A 15,478-nucleotide genomic window follows, 5' to 3' on the forward strand; every position below is an offset into this window, starting at 1 on the left:
TTATCAGTTTTTAATCCATGTCTCCTTAATTAGATCTTGATTTTATGGAAAGTATGATGAACTAATTAATCAACATTGTTCTGATACCACATGTTGATTAGTTCTTCACGTTGGTAATGGAAAACGAATATGATAAACTTTTATAACTAAAAGATACCTGTTGCAGCAAAGAGAGTAGCCACGTCTAATAAGAATGATCCAGAATGCAAGATTGTCATATTGGTCAAGTTCCTCTTTATGATGTATATTAATGATGAGGATTAAGGTTCTTGAGAAAACCGAATATATATGGAGAGAGAGAGAGAGAGAGAGAGAGAGAGAGACGATTTTTCTTATGTGTGTGTTTATGGTTATCTTATGATGTTAGTTAATCTCTCCATATATTTATATACAGAGAAAACCCTTGATTAGCAAGTAAGGATAATATGGTTCATTAATAATTACTTAGCTAATAAATGATAATGATATCGTCTTCATAGTTCAATAAAATACGTGGGTTGGGTTTTTTGGTTAATCATTTCCTAAGCTAAAACAAAGTAACGGGTGATGATAAGCTGATTGAACTTTATTGAGGTTTCCTGGATTTTCAAATAACTAGGAATCATGTCTGGTTTTAACATAATTACTAGTAATCTGGTATTAGTGAAACAAAGTTTTGAAGTGTATGTAACGTTTTTATCTTCTCCCAAATGAAGAGTGGTGGTAATAAGCAGGTGTCTTCACAGCCTTTCGAATGGTTATGAATTACGAGACCCATACGAAATCCATCACCTTTTTACAACCATAACTCTCCTTAAAACCAACCAAACTTTTTTGAACCAAATCTATGTTTCTTTTCTCTTTTTTTCTAAGATTCGACCCAAAGCAAATACAATTATTTTGCCATTTTATAAAAATTCCCAATAACCGATTTACTTTCTCTAAACTGAACTTTGAGATGTAACAATTTTCACTGTGACATGAAAATAATTTAAGTTTAGTATTTTTATATCTAACCAGTTTGATAGAAGGGGTGTCTGGGTTGTATTTAATTAAGCATATCAACCTGTTTAATCCACCAACTCATCAACCCATTTGATAAATTTGGATAAGTGGGTTAAATTTTTTTATTTTATAAGTGTGCATGTTAGGGTTGATGTTTTTACACAAATAAATGCATGGGTCATGTTCATGCAGAACTAATCAACCCACCAACTGAAACCCCATCAACCCAACACCATTGACACGGTAAAGGGCAAGTGATCAGCATTTACGTTGATCTTTTGAGTGTTGGTTTTCGTTTATGCACTAGGATCAAGTCAAACATCTACATAACAAACTAGCAAAAGCAATGTCATCTGATTACAAAGAAATGCAATCAAGCAAATTGCATTGTCTAGTCAATGTATTTCCACCTAAAAACATTAACTTAAAACATGAAAGCACAGCATACAGGTTCACAAATGGTTGAGTTTAAGCAGCCTTTTCACAAACCACAAAACTTCCTGGATTAATAGTGATGCTCTTGGTGCAATTATCGGTTTTATAAATCCCTACGAGTCGATCCGCCAACTCAAACATATTGTTTCTTAAACTGCACACGGTAAACCATAGTTAAAACAACATAAACATCATTAACCAAATATCGCATTATAGATCACAGACCTTATGATGATGAACTGTGCATCCTTTGTTCGGTCTTTAACATAATGACCCACGATTGAAACGTTCTTAAAATCTATCAACCAACATTAGAACGCGTTAGATACACTTTGATGATTATAAATAACAACAATAATAGAGTTACCTATGATATTAAAAAAAAAAAGAAGCATACCTAAAGCAGCATCGATTTCATCCATGACATAAAGTGGTGTTGGTTTGTAATGGTGAAGGGCGAAAACAAGCGCAAGTGAGCTCAGAGTCTGTAATACAAATTTAAATAATGATTATATATTGAAAAATATGATTTCAAATTATAATATCGAGCGAATAGTACCTTTTCCCCTCCTGATAAATTTGCAATATTTTTCCAACTTTTTTTAGGAGGTCTGACACTAAATACAACACCTTCAGAAAAAGGGTCTAAAGAATCCACCAACTCAAGCTCTGCATCACCTCCAAGAGTAATCATCTGTTACAATTAAAAACAATTAACAATAGTTAAAAATAAACTATAGAAAATAGATTGTCGATGAGTAAATATGGTTGTATATGTAAATTATGGTAGTAAACGAGCCAAACTGGCTCGGCTTGTGGCTGGCTCAATAACTGGCTCACGCATCGGCTCGTTTAAATTAAACCACAGAATTTAGTATAGATAATAATAATAATAATAATAACAACATATAAAAATAAGAAAACGATATAATAATACATATAATATTTGAATATGGTTTAAAAAAACAAAAATAATACATAAATGTTATAAATTCTCTGGTTTATAAATTGTCTGTCAAAAAAAATGTCTTTCCATATCAATGTGTAAAATAAGAGATAAGTAGCGAGCCGACTCGACAAGCCACAAGCTGGCTCAAGCTTTTTACAAGCCAAGTTGGCTCATTTAAGTTCAAGCGGAGCCCAACCTGGCTCCGCTTAGCTCTGCTCGTTTTGCAGCCCTAGATTGTGTGTGTATAACAAACCTGGTACATTTCCTTCAACTTTAAAGATATGGTATTAAACCCTGCCATAAATTCATCTAGCCTGAAAATGGAATCAAATTAGTACAGAACTATATTTTTATACAAAAATTAGTTTCAGAACACACATCAAAAGACACAAAAACTTACCTTTTCTTTCTCCACTCATCATATTGTTTTTTCGTATCATCGCGTTCATTGGTCACCAAATTAAGCTCCTCAATGCGCTCATTATAAACACTTACTTTTTTCCGGTAACTGCGAACGAAAGCAGTTAATGACAGTTGACCCATTAAAACAAACATGAGACCAACAAACTGATTACTTATAATTATGAATGTTATTTCTTACTCAGCGATCGAATCAAGATTAGGGTTCATCTCTTTCATTTGTGCTTCAAGTAAAGCCACCATTTCTGACAACCGTTTAAGATCCGACCCGTTAGAAAATGATTCATCTGCAAGTGTGGCTTGAAGTTTTTCTGGGTCCACTAAATCTTTCTTGATTCTGCAAGAATAAAAGGAAAAGGCTAAATAAAAATTCAGGTTTTTATATATTTCAAAAAACAGTAGATATCAGAAGACTTACTGTTCCATATGTTTTGAAAGATTGTAATTTAATTCCTCAAGCTTCTTCTTGTACCCTTTTTCTTTCATTTCCAGTTCTTTTAGCATTTTCTTCATGTCTTGTAACTTATAATCAGCATCAACCTGTTACATTCGTGTTATATAGGGATCGTGATTTTGACCCGTTTATGAAACAAGTCAGTTCAGTTTGTGTGTTTCGTCAGCGTGTCAAAAGATCAAAAGCCGCACAATGTGAATAATGCATAAACCGTGATAACTTTTTTTACTTAGAAAAGTGAATTATTGTTAAATAAATATAAATTTTAGAATTAATTACACGTTGGTTCATGTGTGGTTCATGTGGTTTATCCATATTACGAATTTGATACATTTTTTCCAGAAATTACATGTAATATTCATAAAGTAACACATTTAGCCCCTGCCTATCTATAAGAATTTTTTTCTGATATTTTTTTAAATGACCAAAATACCCCTTTACTATTAAACACACACACACATACACACACACACATGTATTTCGGTTGTGTTTTTTTTTCTATTTTTGATAATAAAGGGGTATTTCAGTCATTTCACACCTATTAAACCTAAAAGATAACCCATCTGTTACTGTTTTTGAAATCCACTGAACTAGAGGTGTTATTTACAAAAGAAAATGAATTAAATTCGTAACATGGGTAAACCAGAGGGACCAACCAAGTAACTAATTCTAACTTTTTGAATCACACTTAACACCTAATTCTTTCCAAAATATAGAAAACACCGACCAAAAGCATTTCTGGTCAAACAAAACCAACCCATCTAGCCCGCCCATTTTGCAAACTCTTGTAATATAATAAAAAACAATAAAGCAACAATTGTAAGTTTAAAAACCTCAGATGCCCGCAACTCGTCTACACTCTTCTTCAACGTTTCATAGTCGGATTTTGCGTTTCCAAGAACGCCCTTGTGTTGACTTATCAGCTAAACAAAAAGCAAAACAAAGTTTTGTTAAAAAAATTCAAAGAAACTGTAACTTAATACTTATAATAATAAAAAGTAAATACTAACCTCTTCTGTCTTCTTATAATCATCTTGAACCTTGAATGCTTTCTGCTCTATCTCTTTAAAGGTTTCAAGCAAATTTTCCTTTTGAGCAGTTAATTTCTCTTTCTCCTTCTTTGATTCTTCAATCCCGTTTGTTAATTTTTTCAACATTTTCTGACCCGTTTCTATTTGAACTTTGTGACGATTGATCTCTGTGCTGGTTTTATCAATATCCTAATGGAAGCAAAAGCATCAGCATACTCAGTTGTTGTATTCATAGTTTTTATCAATCCAACCCGTTTTGACCGGTTATAAAATCTACTGCACTTACATTTTGAATCTTGGTAACCTTTAACTTCTGGTTTTTTAACCTTTCACCGCCTGCATTTTCAATTTTGGTTTGAAGCTCCAATACCTAATCAGTATGTGAGTTTTAAGTTAATGGAATGTTTAAACATGTAATTGGCATAAATATATACACTAAAATCCTAAAAAGTCCACCATATGAGTGAGCACTTTTTATATTTCACTTGAGCAGAGTATTGCTGTATAAAAATCTTTACAAAAACTATAACAGCAAGTCAAGATTCTTTCAACAGTGAGTTGAGATCTTCCCACGTTATTACTTTTTAAAAATTAAAAAAAATGGACCTTTTTACCCCTCCTCCTGATTGCTTCTCACAGTTCTTAGAATTTTCCCTCTTTATAGAATTATATATATATATATAGTGTGTATATATATACATATATAGACACACACCCACACATATACTTATATACATATATGAATATAATACAATACCAACCTTCTCTTTAAGTTGCTTTGAACCATCTGTTAACCGTTTGATCTCTTTTTCTTCTTTAGATATAATTTTCTTAAGTTCCTCTATACGATTAACCTCCACCTTACTCGGCTCTGCAGCATCTTTTAGAGAGTCAAGTTGCTTTGCAAGATCTTTTTGTTGAGAATTCAAACTTTCAATCTGTCACATTGAAACATGAATCAAAATTTCTCATAAACTCAAACTTTCATAACATATTCAAATGAAACCGTTACCTCTTGTTGACTTTTGGCTACATCCATGTCAAGATCCGTGTTTTCTTTTTCCAAGTCCTTGTAATGCTTAACCATTTCAGAAATCTGTTGTCGTACGCTTTTTAACCTTTCTGATATTTGAATGAGTTCGGTTTCAAGTTCTTCAATGGCTTCACCGGGGACACTGGCTGCTCTGATAGATGTACCCATCTTACCGCCACGTGGCTTTCCACCACCACTCATTGTCCCGGATTTCTCAATAAGAACACCATCAAGTGTAACAACACGTCTGATTTCTTTATCTGGCCCGTACGCGATACACGTCGCCTAGATAAGATATTGAAAAAAATATATCAAAACACGTGATTTTATTACATGGCACCTTTTATACACTCTTTGATACTGCTAGGCTGCAAGTAGTAGGCCTGTAAATGAATCGATCGCCTAATGAACCGCTTGACGAAAAGTTCGTTTGTTTCTTTACTTAATAAACAAGCGAACATGAGCACATGTCTTGTTCATTCATTTATGTTCGTTAGTTTACTTTTACTTACGTTGTTCGTTTATATGTTCATTTTTACTGTTTAGGTGTCTATTACAATTTAGTCTACTTTTATTAATTTTTTAGGTGATACTATTACATTTAAATGGTGGTTGCTCAGTTATATTCGTTCATATATGTTCAGTTATCTTCATTTGTTTTTACGTTCATGAACCGTTCGTTTATATTATTAACAAACAAACATAAGCTGCTGTTCAAAAAAAAACATAAACAAACAAAAACGCGTCCATTTTCATAATGAACAAACATGACCAACAAAACAATGTTTGTTTAACTGTTTGTATTCAATCGTTTGTTCCGTAAGCTAAAATACCTGATCTTTATCCTTGGCAACAACCGTGTTACCCATTGCTGCAAAGAAAGCAAGTTTCATTCTTTCATCTTGAACCTTTATTAGATCAAAGAGACGCGGGACTCCTTCTGGAGGGCTTATGCGTTCCTTCATTCTAGACATTTGATTCATTTGTTTTTCCTGCAGAAACATGAAAAATACAAACTATAATAACACTTGTTTATAAGGGTCAAAACAAGCCAAACCAAATGTGCGCTACTTGCGATCAGCTGGCTAAAAGCTCAAACCGAACTTAAACACACTTGAACCAGAAAATAAGCTTGTTTAATAAACGAGCCCAAGCCCAAGCTTCGCTAGCTGGCTCACGAGCCTAAAGGAGCCCCTATTAGTTAATAGTTATATAACTTTTGTTTAATATGTATATATATGATAATCTGATATGAACTCGGTATGAAATTGAATTAGGACATATAAGAAGATGAAATCAAATGTTTAAAACTATATTATTATATTGAAATATTATATTGAAGAAGATGATCTCAAAGGATCTACAATGATAACTAACCACCGAAGTGGTCCCGGGCTATGCCCCTCTCATGCTAATTGCAATGAGCCTAACAAAATATCTATTATCTTTCTTAACCTTTCTAAATGACTATTGGACCTTACTTATAGAAATAGAAATTACACTTACCCCCTCCCACAATTACAAACGACTATTAAGTATAAACTAATAAGATCTCTATCAATGCTTCCCCCATAACACAAGACTTGTCCTCAAGGCTTGATAGAAGACCCCACAGCCGGAAGAATAAACCTGTCAGCGCGGGAATCGTCCAAATGCTCCAACTGACAATGCATCCCCTCGAAACCATCAGATTCATCATCCCCGAGCAACAACACACGAAGTTTACCATCCGGACACCTATGAGTTGGACCGTAGGGCTGTCCACACTTATAACATAATCCTTTCTTCCTGCGTTCCTCCCACTCGGTGCGAGATAAGGAACGAACTCCCCGATCACGACCGCCCATATGTCCATTGGCAGGGTCGTAATTCCCAACAGGTTTGGACACCGTACTGCCCAACGAACGATGCCCAATACCCGAATACCATTGGCAGCCCTGCATGTTAAGAGTACCGAAAACGAGACAGCAACGTGCTGGAATCCAATGGCCGAAGCATCAACTCAACGTCCCTAGCCAAAGAAATCGCATCCATGAAAGAAGATGGACGATGTAAACGAACCCTCGGTTTGACATCATCCTTCAAACCAGCAATAAAATACCCGATAGTTTGAGATTCCGTTAAACGAGGAACCAAAGATAACAAATACTCGAAATCATCTATGTAATCAAAGATTGAATCCGATTGCCGAATACTAGCTAAATGTTCATAAGGATTCTGAATTTCTAATCCGCTAAATCATTGCAATAATTCGCCCTGAAATTCCACCCAAGAGAGAGAATCGTTAACCTGTGTGACGATGGTGAACCAATGTTGCACGGTGCCAACCATGCTCAATTGAGCCAATCGAATGCGTGATTCCGCCGGCGTGCCATTGATGTCGAAATAGAGGTTTGCCTTTTGGATCCACCCCTGAGGATCGAAACCATTGAACTCCGGTAATTTGACCTTCTTCACCGCCTAAGGCAAACCGGACGGTGCAATATTATCAGAGTTGGAGTCGAACGGCTGTTGCAATGGAAACCCCCCGTTACCGGAAAGACCAGATCCCGACGACGGAGAATCGATCGGTCGTTTATCTTGTTGCTTCATCCAAGCGAGAACAGTTTTCTGAAATTCGCTCGATTCCGATCGAGCCGCAGCCAAAGATGCCTTAATCTCAGCAACATCTTGCTGTAATTGAGCGATCTGTTGGTCATGAGTATCGAGGCAAGAGGTTTGATTAACCATAAGCGAATATGAAAATTGAAGAAATAAAATAGAGGAATTCGGAGATATAAACCGAAATGAGAAATCGGATTTAGATCTGAAAATCAGAACTGAAACTAATTGGATCTGATATCCGATGGGAGCACAGATCTGGAATGTGAAATTTAAAGGGAAACAGGGTACGAACCAGATCTGGAAATTGCAGTTGAAAGGGAAGCAAGGCAGGGCGGACCAATGATATGAACTCGGTATGAAATTGAATTAGGACATATAAGAATATAAGAAGATAGAAATTAAATGTTTAAACTATATTATTATATTGAAATATTATATTGAAGAAGATGATCTCAAAGGATCTACAATGATAACTAACCACCGAAATGGTCCCGGGCCATGCCCCTCTCATGCTAATTGCAATGAGCCTAACAAAATATCTATTATCTTTCTTAACCTTTCTAAATGACTATTGGACCTTACTTATAGAAATAGAAATTACACTTACCCCCTCCCACAATTATAAACGACTATTAAGTATAAACTAATAAGATCTCTATCAATCAATCAATCAATCAATCATGCCCAGTAAAATCCCACCGACAGCAAAGCTATAAGTAGGGTCTGGGGAGGGTGGGATGTAGGCACACCGTACCTCTATCCAAAGGAATAGAGAGGTGGCTTCCAGAGAGACCCTCGGCTCTAAGTACATGTGAATGAAGCAAAATAAAGGAAATCAAAGTTTAACAGTTATATAAAAACTACTACTAATTATAATAATATTAATAATAAGATCACAGTTTAACAGCTATATAAAAGCTAATAATAATTATAATAATAATAATAATATATGTAAGGGAAATACCATTATGGCATGTGACCTAAATAAGTTAAGTCTAAGCCCTAAGGTATTCAATTCTCTCTAAAAATCCTTAACTTTAATTCTACTTCTCCACGAATTCCTATCCTCAACCATGTCCTCGGAGAGGTTTAGGTCTATCAAATCATGCCTAATCCTCTCATCCCAAGTCAATTTCGGTCGTCCTCTACCCCTCCTCCCCTCTATAGTAATGTTTTCTACGGATCTAACAGGATTCGTCGTCTGTCTTCTCTTTACATGTCCAAACCATCTCAATCTCCACTCTCTTATCTTGTCTGCTATGTTCGCCACCCCTAATATCTCGCGAAACACACCGTTTCTTATTCGGTCTAGCCTTGTGTGCCCACACATCGAACGTAGCATTCTCATTTCTGCTACCTCCATCTTCCGCACTTGTGCCTTGTTGATGGCCCAACAATCTGTTCCATATAGCATTGCAGGTCTAACTGCCACCCTATAGAATTTTCCCTTTAGTTTAGTCGGGAAACTCTTGTCGCACAATATACCTGTGGCTGCTTTCCATCTACACCATCCTACCTGAACTCGGTGGGTCACATTACTGTCTAATTCCCCATCGCTCTGTACAAATGATCCTAAATACTTGAACTTCGTTACCTGCGGGACCACCTGCCCTTCAATTGTGATCTGTGCGTCTTCATTGTCGTTTATCCCACCAAAATCACAGTGGAGGTACTCCGTCTTAGATCGGCTAATCTTTAAACCTTTTGTCTCTAAGGTTGTTCGCCACTCCTCAAGCCTCATGTTTAGATCTTGTTTTTTCTCAGCAAGTAACACAATATCGTCCACTAGGTACTCCGTCTTGTTTTTTGTCTCTAATAAGATCTCTATCATAATCACTATATATAAATTACGATGAAAGTAACTATAATATATATATATATATATGAGTAAATTACACTTTTATCCTTAAACTAATGAAATAACATGAATTTGTCTTTTATGTTCAAATTTGTTTAAATGTTTCGTCTTTTCCACAAATGGCCGTTAAATTTGTCCACTAGGTCCAATCATGTGCACTGTACATGAGGGTATTTTGGTTATTTTAAATATATACACACATATATACAATTATACATGTATATATGTATGCACATACATACATAAGAAAGGCATATAAATTAACTAACAATTAATAAACAAGCCGAGCCTGAGTCGAGCTCAAGCTTCAAAACTACTCAAGACCCAAGCTTGAACTCGAGCTCCCGTATGTTAAACGAGCACAGATCGTTTACACCCCCTAGTTGGTTACAAAGTAGCATATAATATGAAACATCTTACCAATATCATGAATGTAGCAACACCAAGATTGTTGTTGCGAAGCATGTCCACACATGCTTGTGCTGCTGCACTTGTTTCAACTACTATATAATCAAGCCCAGGAACCGCAGTTGAAATTGCCACGTCATACTTCCCTAAAATCATAACTCAAGTCAAATTTGAAACTTTTAAACACAAAAATAAAAAATCATATTTTTGGAGTGAAATTTACCGTCAATAGCTCCCAAATCACCCATCCTTCCATAGATTCCTTCTATTGAGTTTGAAGCTTTTGCTTGCAGTATTGCTTTCAAAACGGACCCCTGATTCCTTTCGGTTTCCATAACAGATTTAAGCTCTGTAAGTTTTTGTCTTGCAGCTTGTTCACGAGTTATTAACGCCTCTTGTTCTTTTAAACATTCCTACAAAATTAGAGACACTTTTAGTAATCAACTAATTAGCAAGGAATTAAAGACTATGGATGCTAAAGTTGTATACTTGTTCTATTTTATGAGCTTTTGATGATTCAGTCTCGTTTTTCTTTAATCTGGTCTTCATTTCCTCTATTCTTGAAGTATTTGTTACAATTCTCTTCTGTATCTCATCCAATTGTTTCTGGCCATTTACATACGCAGCACGACCTGCTTCATGCTGTAACACACAAGCATTGAAGCCTCATCAATAATATTCAAACTTAGAGAGAAACACCCATACATGTGTGTGTGTCTGTATGTCCATGACTCCATGAGGGTTCTAGGTAGAACACAGTTTTTTTGTGAGGAAGAACACAATAAAATCATTCATTTTTCCAAATTTAAAAAAATGTAAAACATAACACTATGAAATGCATTTATTCAACTTTTCTATTTTTCTAAATAATTTTGAACAAAATCAGTTTAATTTTTGCACATGGTAAACATATAAAAATGAAAAAAATAAAATAAAATAAAACATATCAACAAATTAGTTTAATGATTTTTGTATGTACATAACATAGACATTTGTACTAAGAAGAAACAATTTTAAAAAATATGTGCCGTTGATAAGGGGAAAAAAACTATTTGTGTTTTTTCTTTTTGTTCTTGCAATAATTTAGTATTTTGTAATAAACCTATCCCTATACACACACATACATATACATATATTTAGGGTTGGTATCCTTTCAGAACTCAAAAAAATTAAGAACTTTTAGGAACTCAACAACCAAACATTTTTTTAAATTTTTTTTATATATTAACATTATTTTAGAAAAAATTGTCTACATATATAAATCACAAGTTTACACATGTGTAAAATTTAACATAAAAATTTTTTTACAAAAAAACGTTAGTTATTAAGAGTTCTTTAAAGTTCTTAAATAATTTAAGAGTTCTGTAATGATACTAATCCTATTATATATATATATATATATAGATTATTTTGAACAAAGTGTGTTCATATTTAAGTAAAATTCACATATTTTACTTTTCTAAATAGAGTGTGTTTTTAAAATGTCTCTCACCTTCTCAGAAAGAAGTTGTTTTTCTGCTGATGCAACTTCAAGCTTTCCTTGGTGCTCGATCAGTTGTTCTTCCCAAGGTTTAAGTTCAGCACGAACTTTAGCAACCTCAGTACGAAACGCCTCAGTTTCAACTGTTAAAGATAATAAAAACAATTAATAATCGTTCAAATTCAAAATCCAGTTTGTATTATAAATATATACCTTTAGAGCCCTCTTTAATTTCCTCCAATATTTTATCCTCATCCAATAATATTTTTTGCAGTTTAGGAATATCTTCCTCCAACTTAGGGATCGCGTCAGCCGACTCTTCAGACTGCTTTGAAATGTCAATAATCTTTGCTGAATCCTAAAACAAAAACAAACAAAAAAAAAGGCTAGTGCTAAATTAGTTAATCCTAATCTTATTGTATAAGAACAGGATCTTACTTTTTCAACTTTCTCTTCCATTTTCTTAATCTTTTGTTTCACATGTTTTAAATCTTCTCTGTGTTTGACATCTTGTCGTTCAAATTCCTTGAATTCATCCTTGCATCGTTTAAGCATCGTGTCCAGTTCCTTAAATAACACAACAAAAACGGTTGAAGGATAATATGCGGGAAAAAAAGCAACGTTCAGAGTAATCACATGTTTTAAACTATACCTCTTGTCTTTTCATGTACTTGTTATGCAGGGTTTCAAGCTCCTTCAATGCCTTCTTGTTATCCTTAATCTTTTCCCTAAACAAAGACAAAGGCATTTTTGGTATTTCATAATTTATATTAAAACCTTCATTTAACAATTTTATAATAATAATCACCTTTCAGATGCTAAGTTTTCTTCCAAACCAGACGCGTTCTTTTGAATCTCTTCTAACTTCACAGCATTTTCCTCAGAAGCAAATTTAACGGCTTTTTCTTGCCATTTAAATAATGATAATTCTTTTAGCATGTAATCTTCTGCTTCATTCTTAACAGTCTGATAATATCAAATTATCAATCAAGTTAGTCAACTTATGATAACATTAGTGAATTAGTAACTATACAATATAACAGATATGTTATAAGTTACAACCTCTAAGCTTTCTCTTTCTTTATCAGCTAACTTAACCATCTGCACCACCCCAGACCTCTTTTCGTTCAGAGCTTCAAGCCTAACACAGCAAATAAAAATTTACGCATTCCCGTTAGATACAAACGGCACTTAATAATATAACTCAACACTCGATAGTATACCCATTAGATACAAAACAACATTTGGTTTCAAAAGGTGTGACTTGTGAGGCGCTCTGAGGAGTTTAGGTCCCCAAAAGTAGGGTTGTTAACGAGCCAAGCCAAGTTGGGTTCAAGCTCGGCTTGTTTACAAACTGATCTAAGCAAGCTCAGCTTGTTTATCTTAATATGCTGAAATGTTGAGCTTGAACTCAGCTTGTGAAAAGCACGAGCCGGCTCGTTTATTTTTTCTTTAAGTTTATTTTTATGCTTTTATATATATATTGATCTAGACAAAAAGAAAGATATACAATTTTTATTGTACACATTGCATCATTAGTAAACTTTTATAATAGTTCATGTATATTAAAATTTGTGTTATACAATTGGGCTATAAATTTTATATACACACACACAGTCACACACACATAAATTTGGGCTCTAATAAAATAAATAAGCAGACGAGCAAGCCAATGAACCAGCTAAACAAGCCTAATGAGTGAGCCAACAAGCCAAGCTTACCCTGGCTCAGGCTCAGCTCGTTTACAAACAAACTGATTCTGAGTGAGCCCCGAGCCTTTTTGAGCAACCCTACCCAAAACCCAACACTGTCTCGACCACACGTTGTACAACCAAACAATTTTTATTGTACACATTGCATCATTAGTAAACTTTTATAATAGTTCATATATATTAAAATTTGTGTTATACAATTGGGCTATAAATTTTATATACACACACACAGTCACACACACATAAATTTGGGCTCTAATAAAATAAATAAGCAGACGAGCAAGCCAATGAACCAGCTAAACAAGCCTAATGAGTGAGCCAACAAGCCAAGCTTACCTTGGCTCAGGTTCAGCTCGTTTACAAACAAACTGATTCTGAGTGAGCCCCGAGCCTTTTTGAGCAACCCTACCCAAAACCCAACACTGTCTCGACCACACGTTGTACAACCAAACAAAACTATATTTACAACCACAAGTTGCGTCTCTCTCACATGTTTGCATATCATCCTTTTTTATCAAGTAAATCTTTCATGATTTCTTCATCCCTTTTAAGTGATTTCACAGATCAGTCTCCTACAAACCCTAAGTTAGACCAATTTTGACCCACCACAGCTCGCCTCACGCCTTTTAAAACCAAGCATACAAATACTATGAAAATGTAACAAACTCATGAATCATAACTTACTGCTTATGGGATTCCTCAATTTTCTCCAAGTATTTATTGGTTCCAATAATATCCTCCAAATATTCAAGAAAACCTTCATCATGAGGACCCTGAGCTTTCGGCTTCATAAGTGAAATTTGCTCAACTTCACCCTAAACACATTCAACAAAACACAATTCAAGTATTCAACACTTGTGCGTCGTAGCAAGCATGTAAAAAAGACGTAATTTTGTTGCACCAACTCTCAAACCTGAAGAATCAAGAACCGATTGTTATCCAAGTCAACTCCTTTCCCTTTTAGCTTATTAGTAACTTCAGTAAACTTACTATCACGCCCGTTAATATAATATTTGGAAGAGTTATCACGAAAGGCTTCACGGGCTATCACAAAATCACTTCCTGGAACAACTTCGTATCCTCCATTATCCTACAACCAACCAAATGACACCAAAATCACACACAGCTTAAAACTTATAAAAGAAAGCATTCACATACCAGGTCAATAATTTCCTGAAAGTGAACGGATACCCGCGCACTGTTAAGATTATGGTGATTGGTCGAATTGTGAATAAGCTCCGACACCTTGTTAAGCCGCATCTGCACAATTTGGTACAGGTGTTAGAATGGATTTGACTAAACCTTAATAAACCACCCTAACCTAACCTGTTTTGCTCGCTTTCCGAATACGAACAGCATGGCGTCAATTACGTTACTTTTTCCACTGCCGTTAGGTCCAACAACAGCCGAAAAGCTCTGTATATTTATAGTATGTCAGTGAAATCAACAAACCCATTTGCAAAAAGGAAACCCTAGGAAGAAAAAGTAACCTTGTGAAATGGGCCGACGCGTTGTTGGCCGGCGTATGATTTGAAGTTGTGCATCACCATTTCTTTGATGAAGAGTCTTGGGGCTGGCATCAGATCGCCGGTGTTATTATCCATCGCTGTTTTCCCTACACTCGAATTACTTGCAGATTATTATTGTTGTTGACTCTGATCTGATTTACTTCCAAGTGGGAGACATTTGAATTTGCCCAAATTTTTTGCGGGATTTCAAAACCTCTGGGGGTTTGGTTTTGGTTTTCCAATTTAAAAAATGCTTTGTGCCCCCATCTTTTATTTTCTTGTTTTTTTTCACTTTTCAGAACAATTGTCTAGCTACGTTGTATGGTTGACTCAATAGGAAAAGGTTATTGCCATCTACCAATTGAACCATATCTCCCGAGCCAAGTGTAGCATGCATGAAGGTGTCAGGCGCTTGAGGTGTTTTTCGCTTCAACAGTATAAGCAATTCGAGCAAAGAAGTCAAATCAATGTAGTTTTCATGCCCATACAAGCAAGAATCATTGAAAGATGTTGGTACCTTTCAGAATGATCGATCATGAATTCTATGAAGTTAGCGACGCCCGCATAACTTAAAACTTAGGTAAAGCTACTTCCATGTTGGA

At 35.0% G+C, this 15,478-nt stretch overlaps 1 protein-coding gene across 1 annotated transcript; it reads right to left on the minus strand.

Annotated features, from left to right (window-relative positions):
• Positions 1-1,411: 1,411 nt before the first annotated feature.
• LOC143602987 (structural maintenance of chromosomes protein 4-like) lies at positions 1,412-14,972 on the minus strand. Its single transcript, XM_077079928.1, has 28 exons — positions 14,859-14,972; positions 14,695-14,784; positions 14,527-14,628; positions 14,282-14,458; positions 14,053-14,183; positions 12,719-12,797; positions 12,465-12,622; positions 12,309-12,384; positions 12,095-12,223; positions 11,870-12,014; positions 11,669-11,799; positions 10,666-10,818; positions 10,400-10,589; positions 10,189-10,322; positions 6,140-6,298; positions 5,286-5,591; positions 5,035-5,211; positions 4,560-4,643; positions 4,253-4,462; positions 4,076-4,165; positions 3,207-3,328; positions 2,970-3,125; positions 2,769-2,876; positions 2,622-2,682; positions 1,979-2,113; positions 1,817-1,904; positions 1,645-1,717; positions 1,412-1,573 (listed from the first exon to the last, which is right to left on the minus strand). Exons 1-28 carry the CDS (start codon positions 14,970-14,972, stop codon positions 1,453-1,455), a joined length of 3,699 nt encoding a protein of 1,232 aa, XP_076936043.1. The 3' UTR covers positions 1,412-1,452.
• Between the last annotated feature and the right edge of the window lie 506 nt (positions 14,973-15,478).

The sequence above is a fragment of the Bidens hawaiensis genome, unplaced genomic scaffold, assembly GCF_021521415.1.
Source record: "Bidens hawaiensis isolate Kalapana, Puna unplaced genomic scaffold, B.hawaiensis_p1.1 tig00060275_1, whole genome shotgun sequence".
NCBI classification, from domain to species: Eukaryota; Viridiplantae; Streptophyta; class Magnoliopsida; order Asterales; family Asteraceae; genus Bidens; species Bidens hawaiensis.

Coding starts and splice junctions, on each gene's coding strand:
- LOC143602987 (XM_077079928.1), bottom strand. CDS start 14,972: ATGGATAATAACACCGGCGATCTGATGCCAGCCCCAAGACTCTTCATC. Junction 12,224..12,308: donor AGTACATGAAAAGACAAGAG/GTATAGTTTAAA, acceptor GTGTTATTTAAG/GAACTGGACACGATGCTTAA. Junction 5,592..6,139: donor TTGCCAAGGATAAAGATCAG/GTATTTTAGCTT, acceptor TATCTTATCTAG/GCGACGTGTATCGCGTACGG.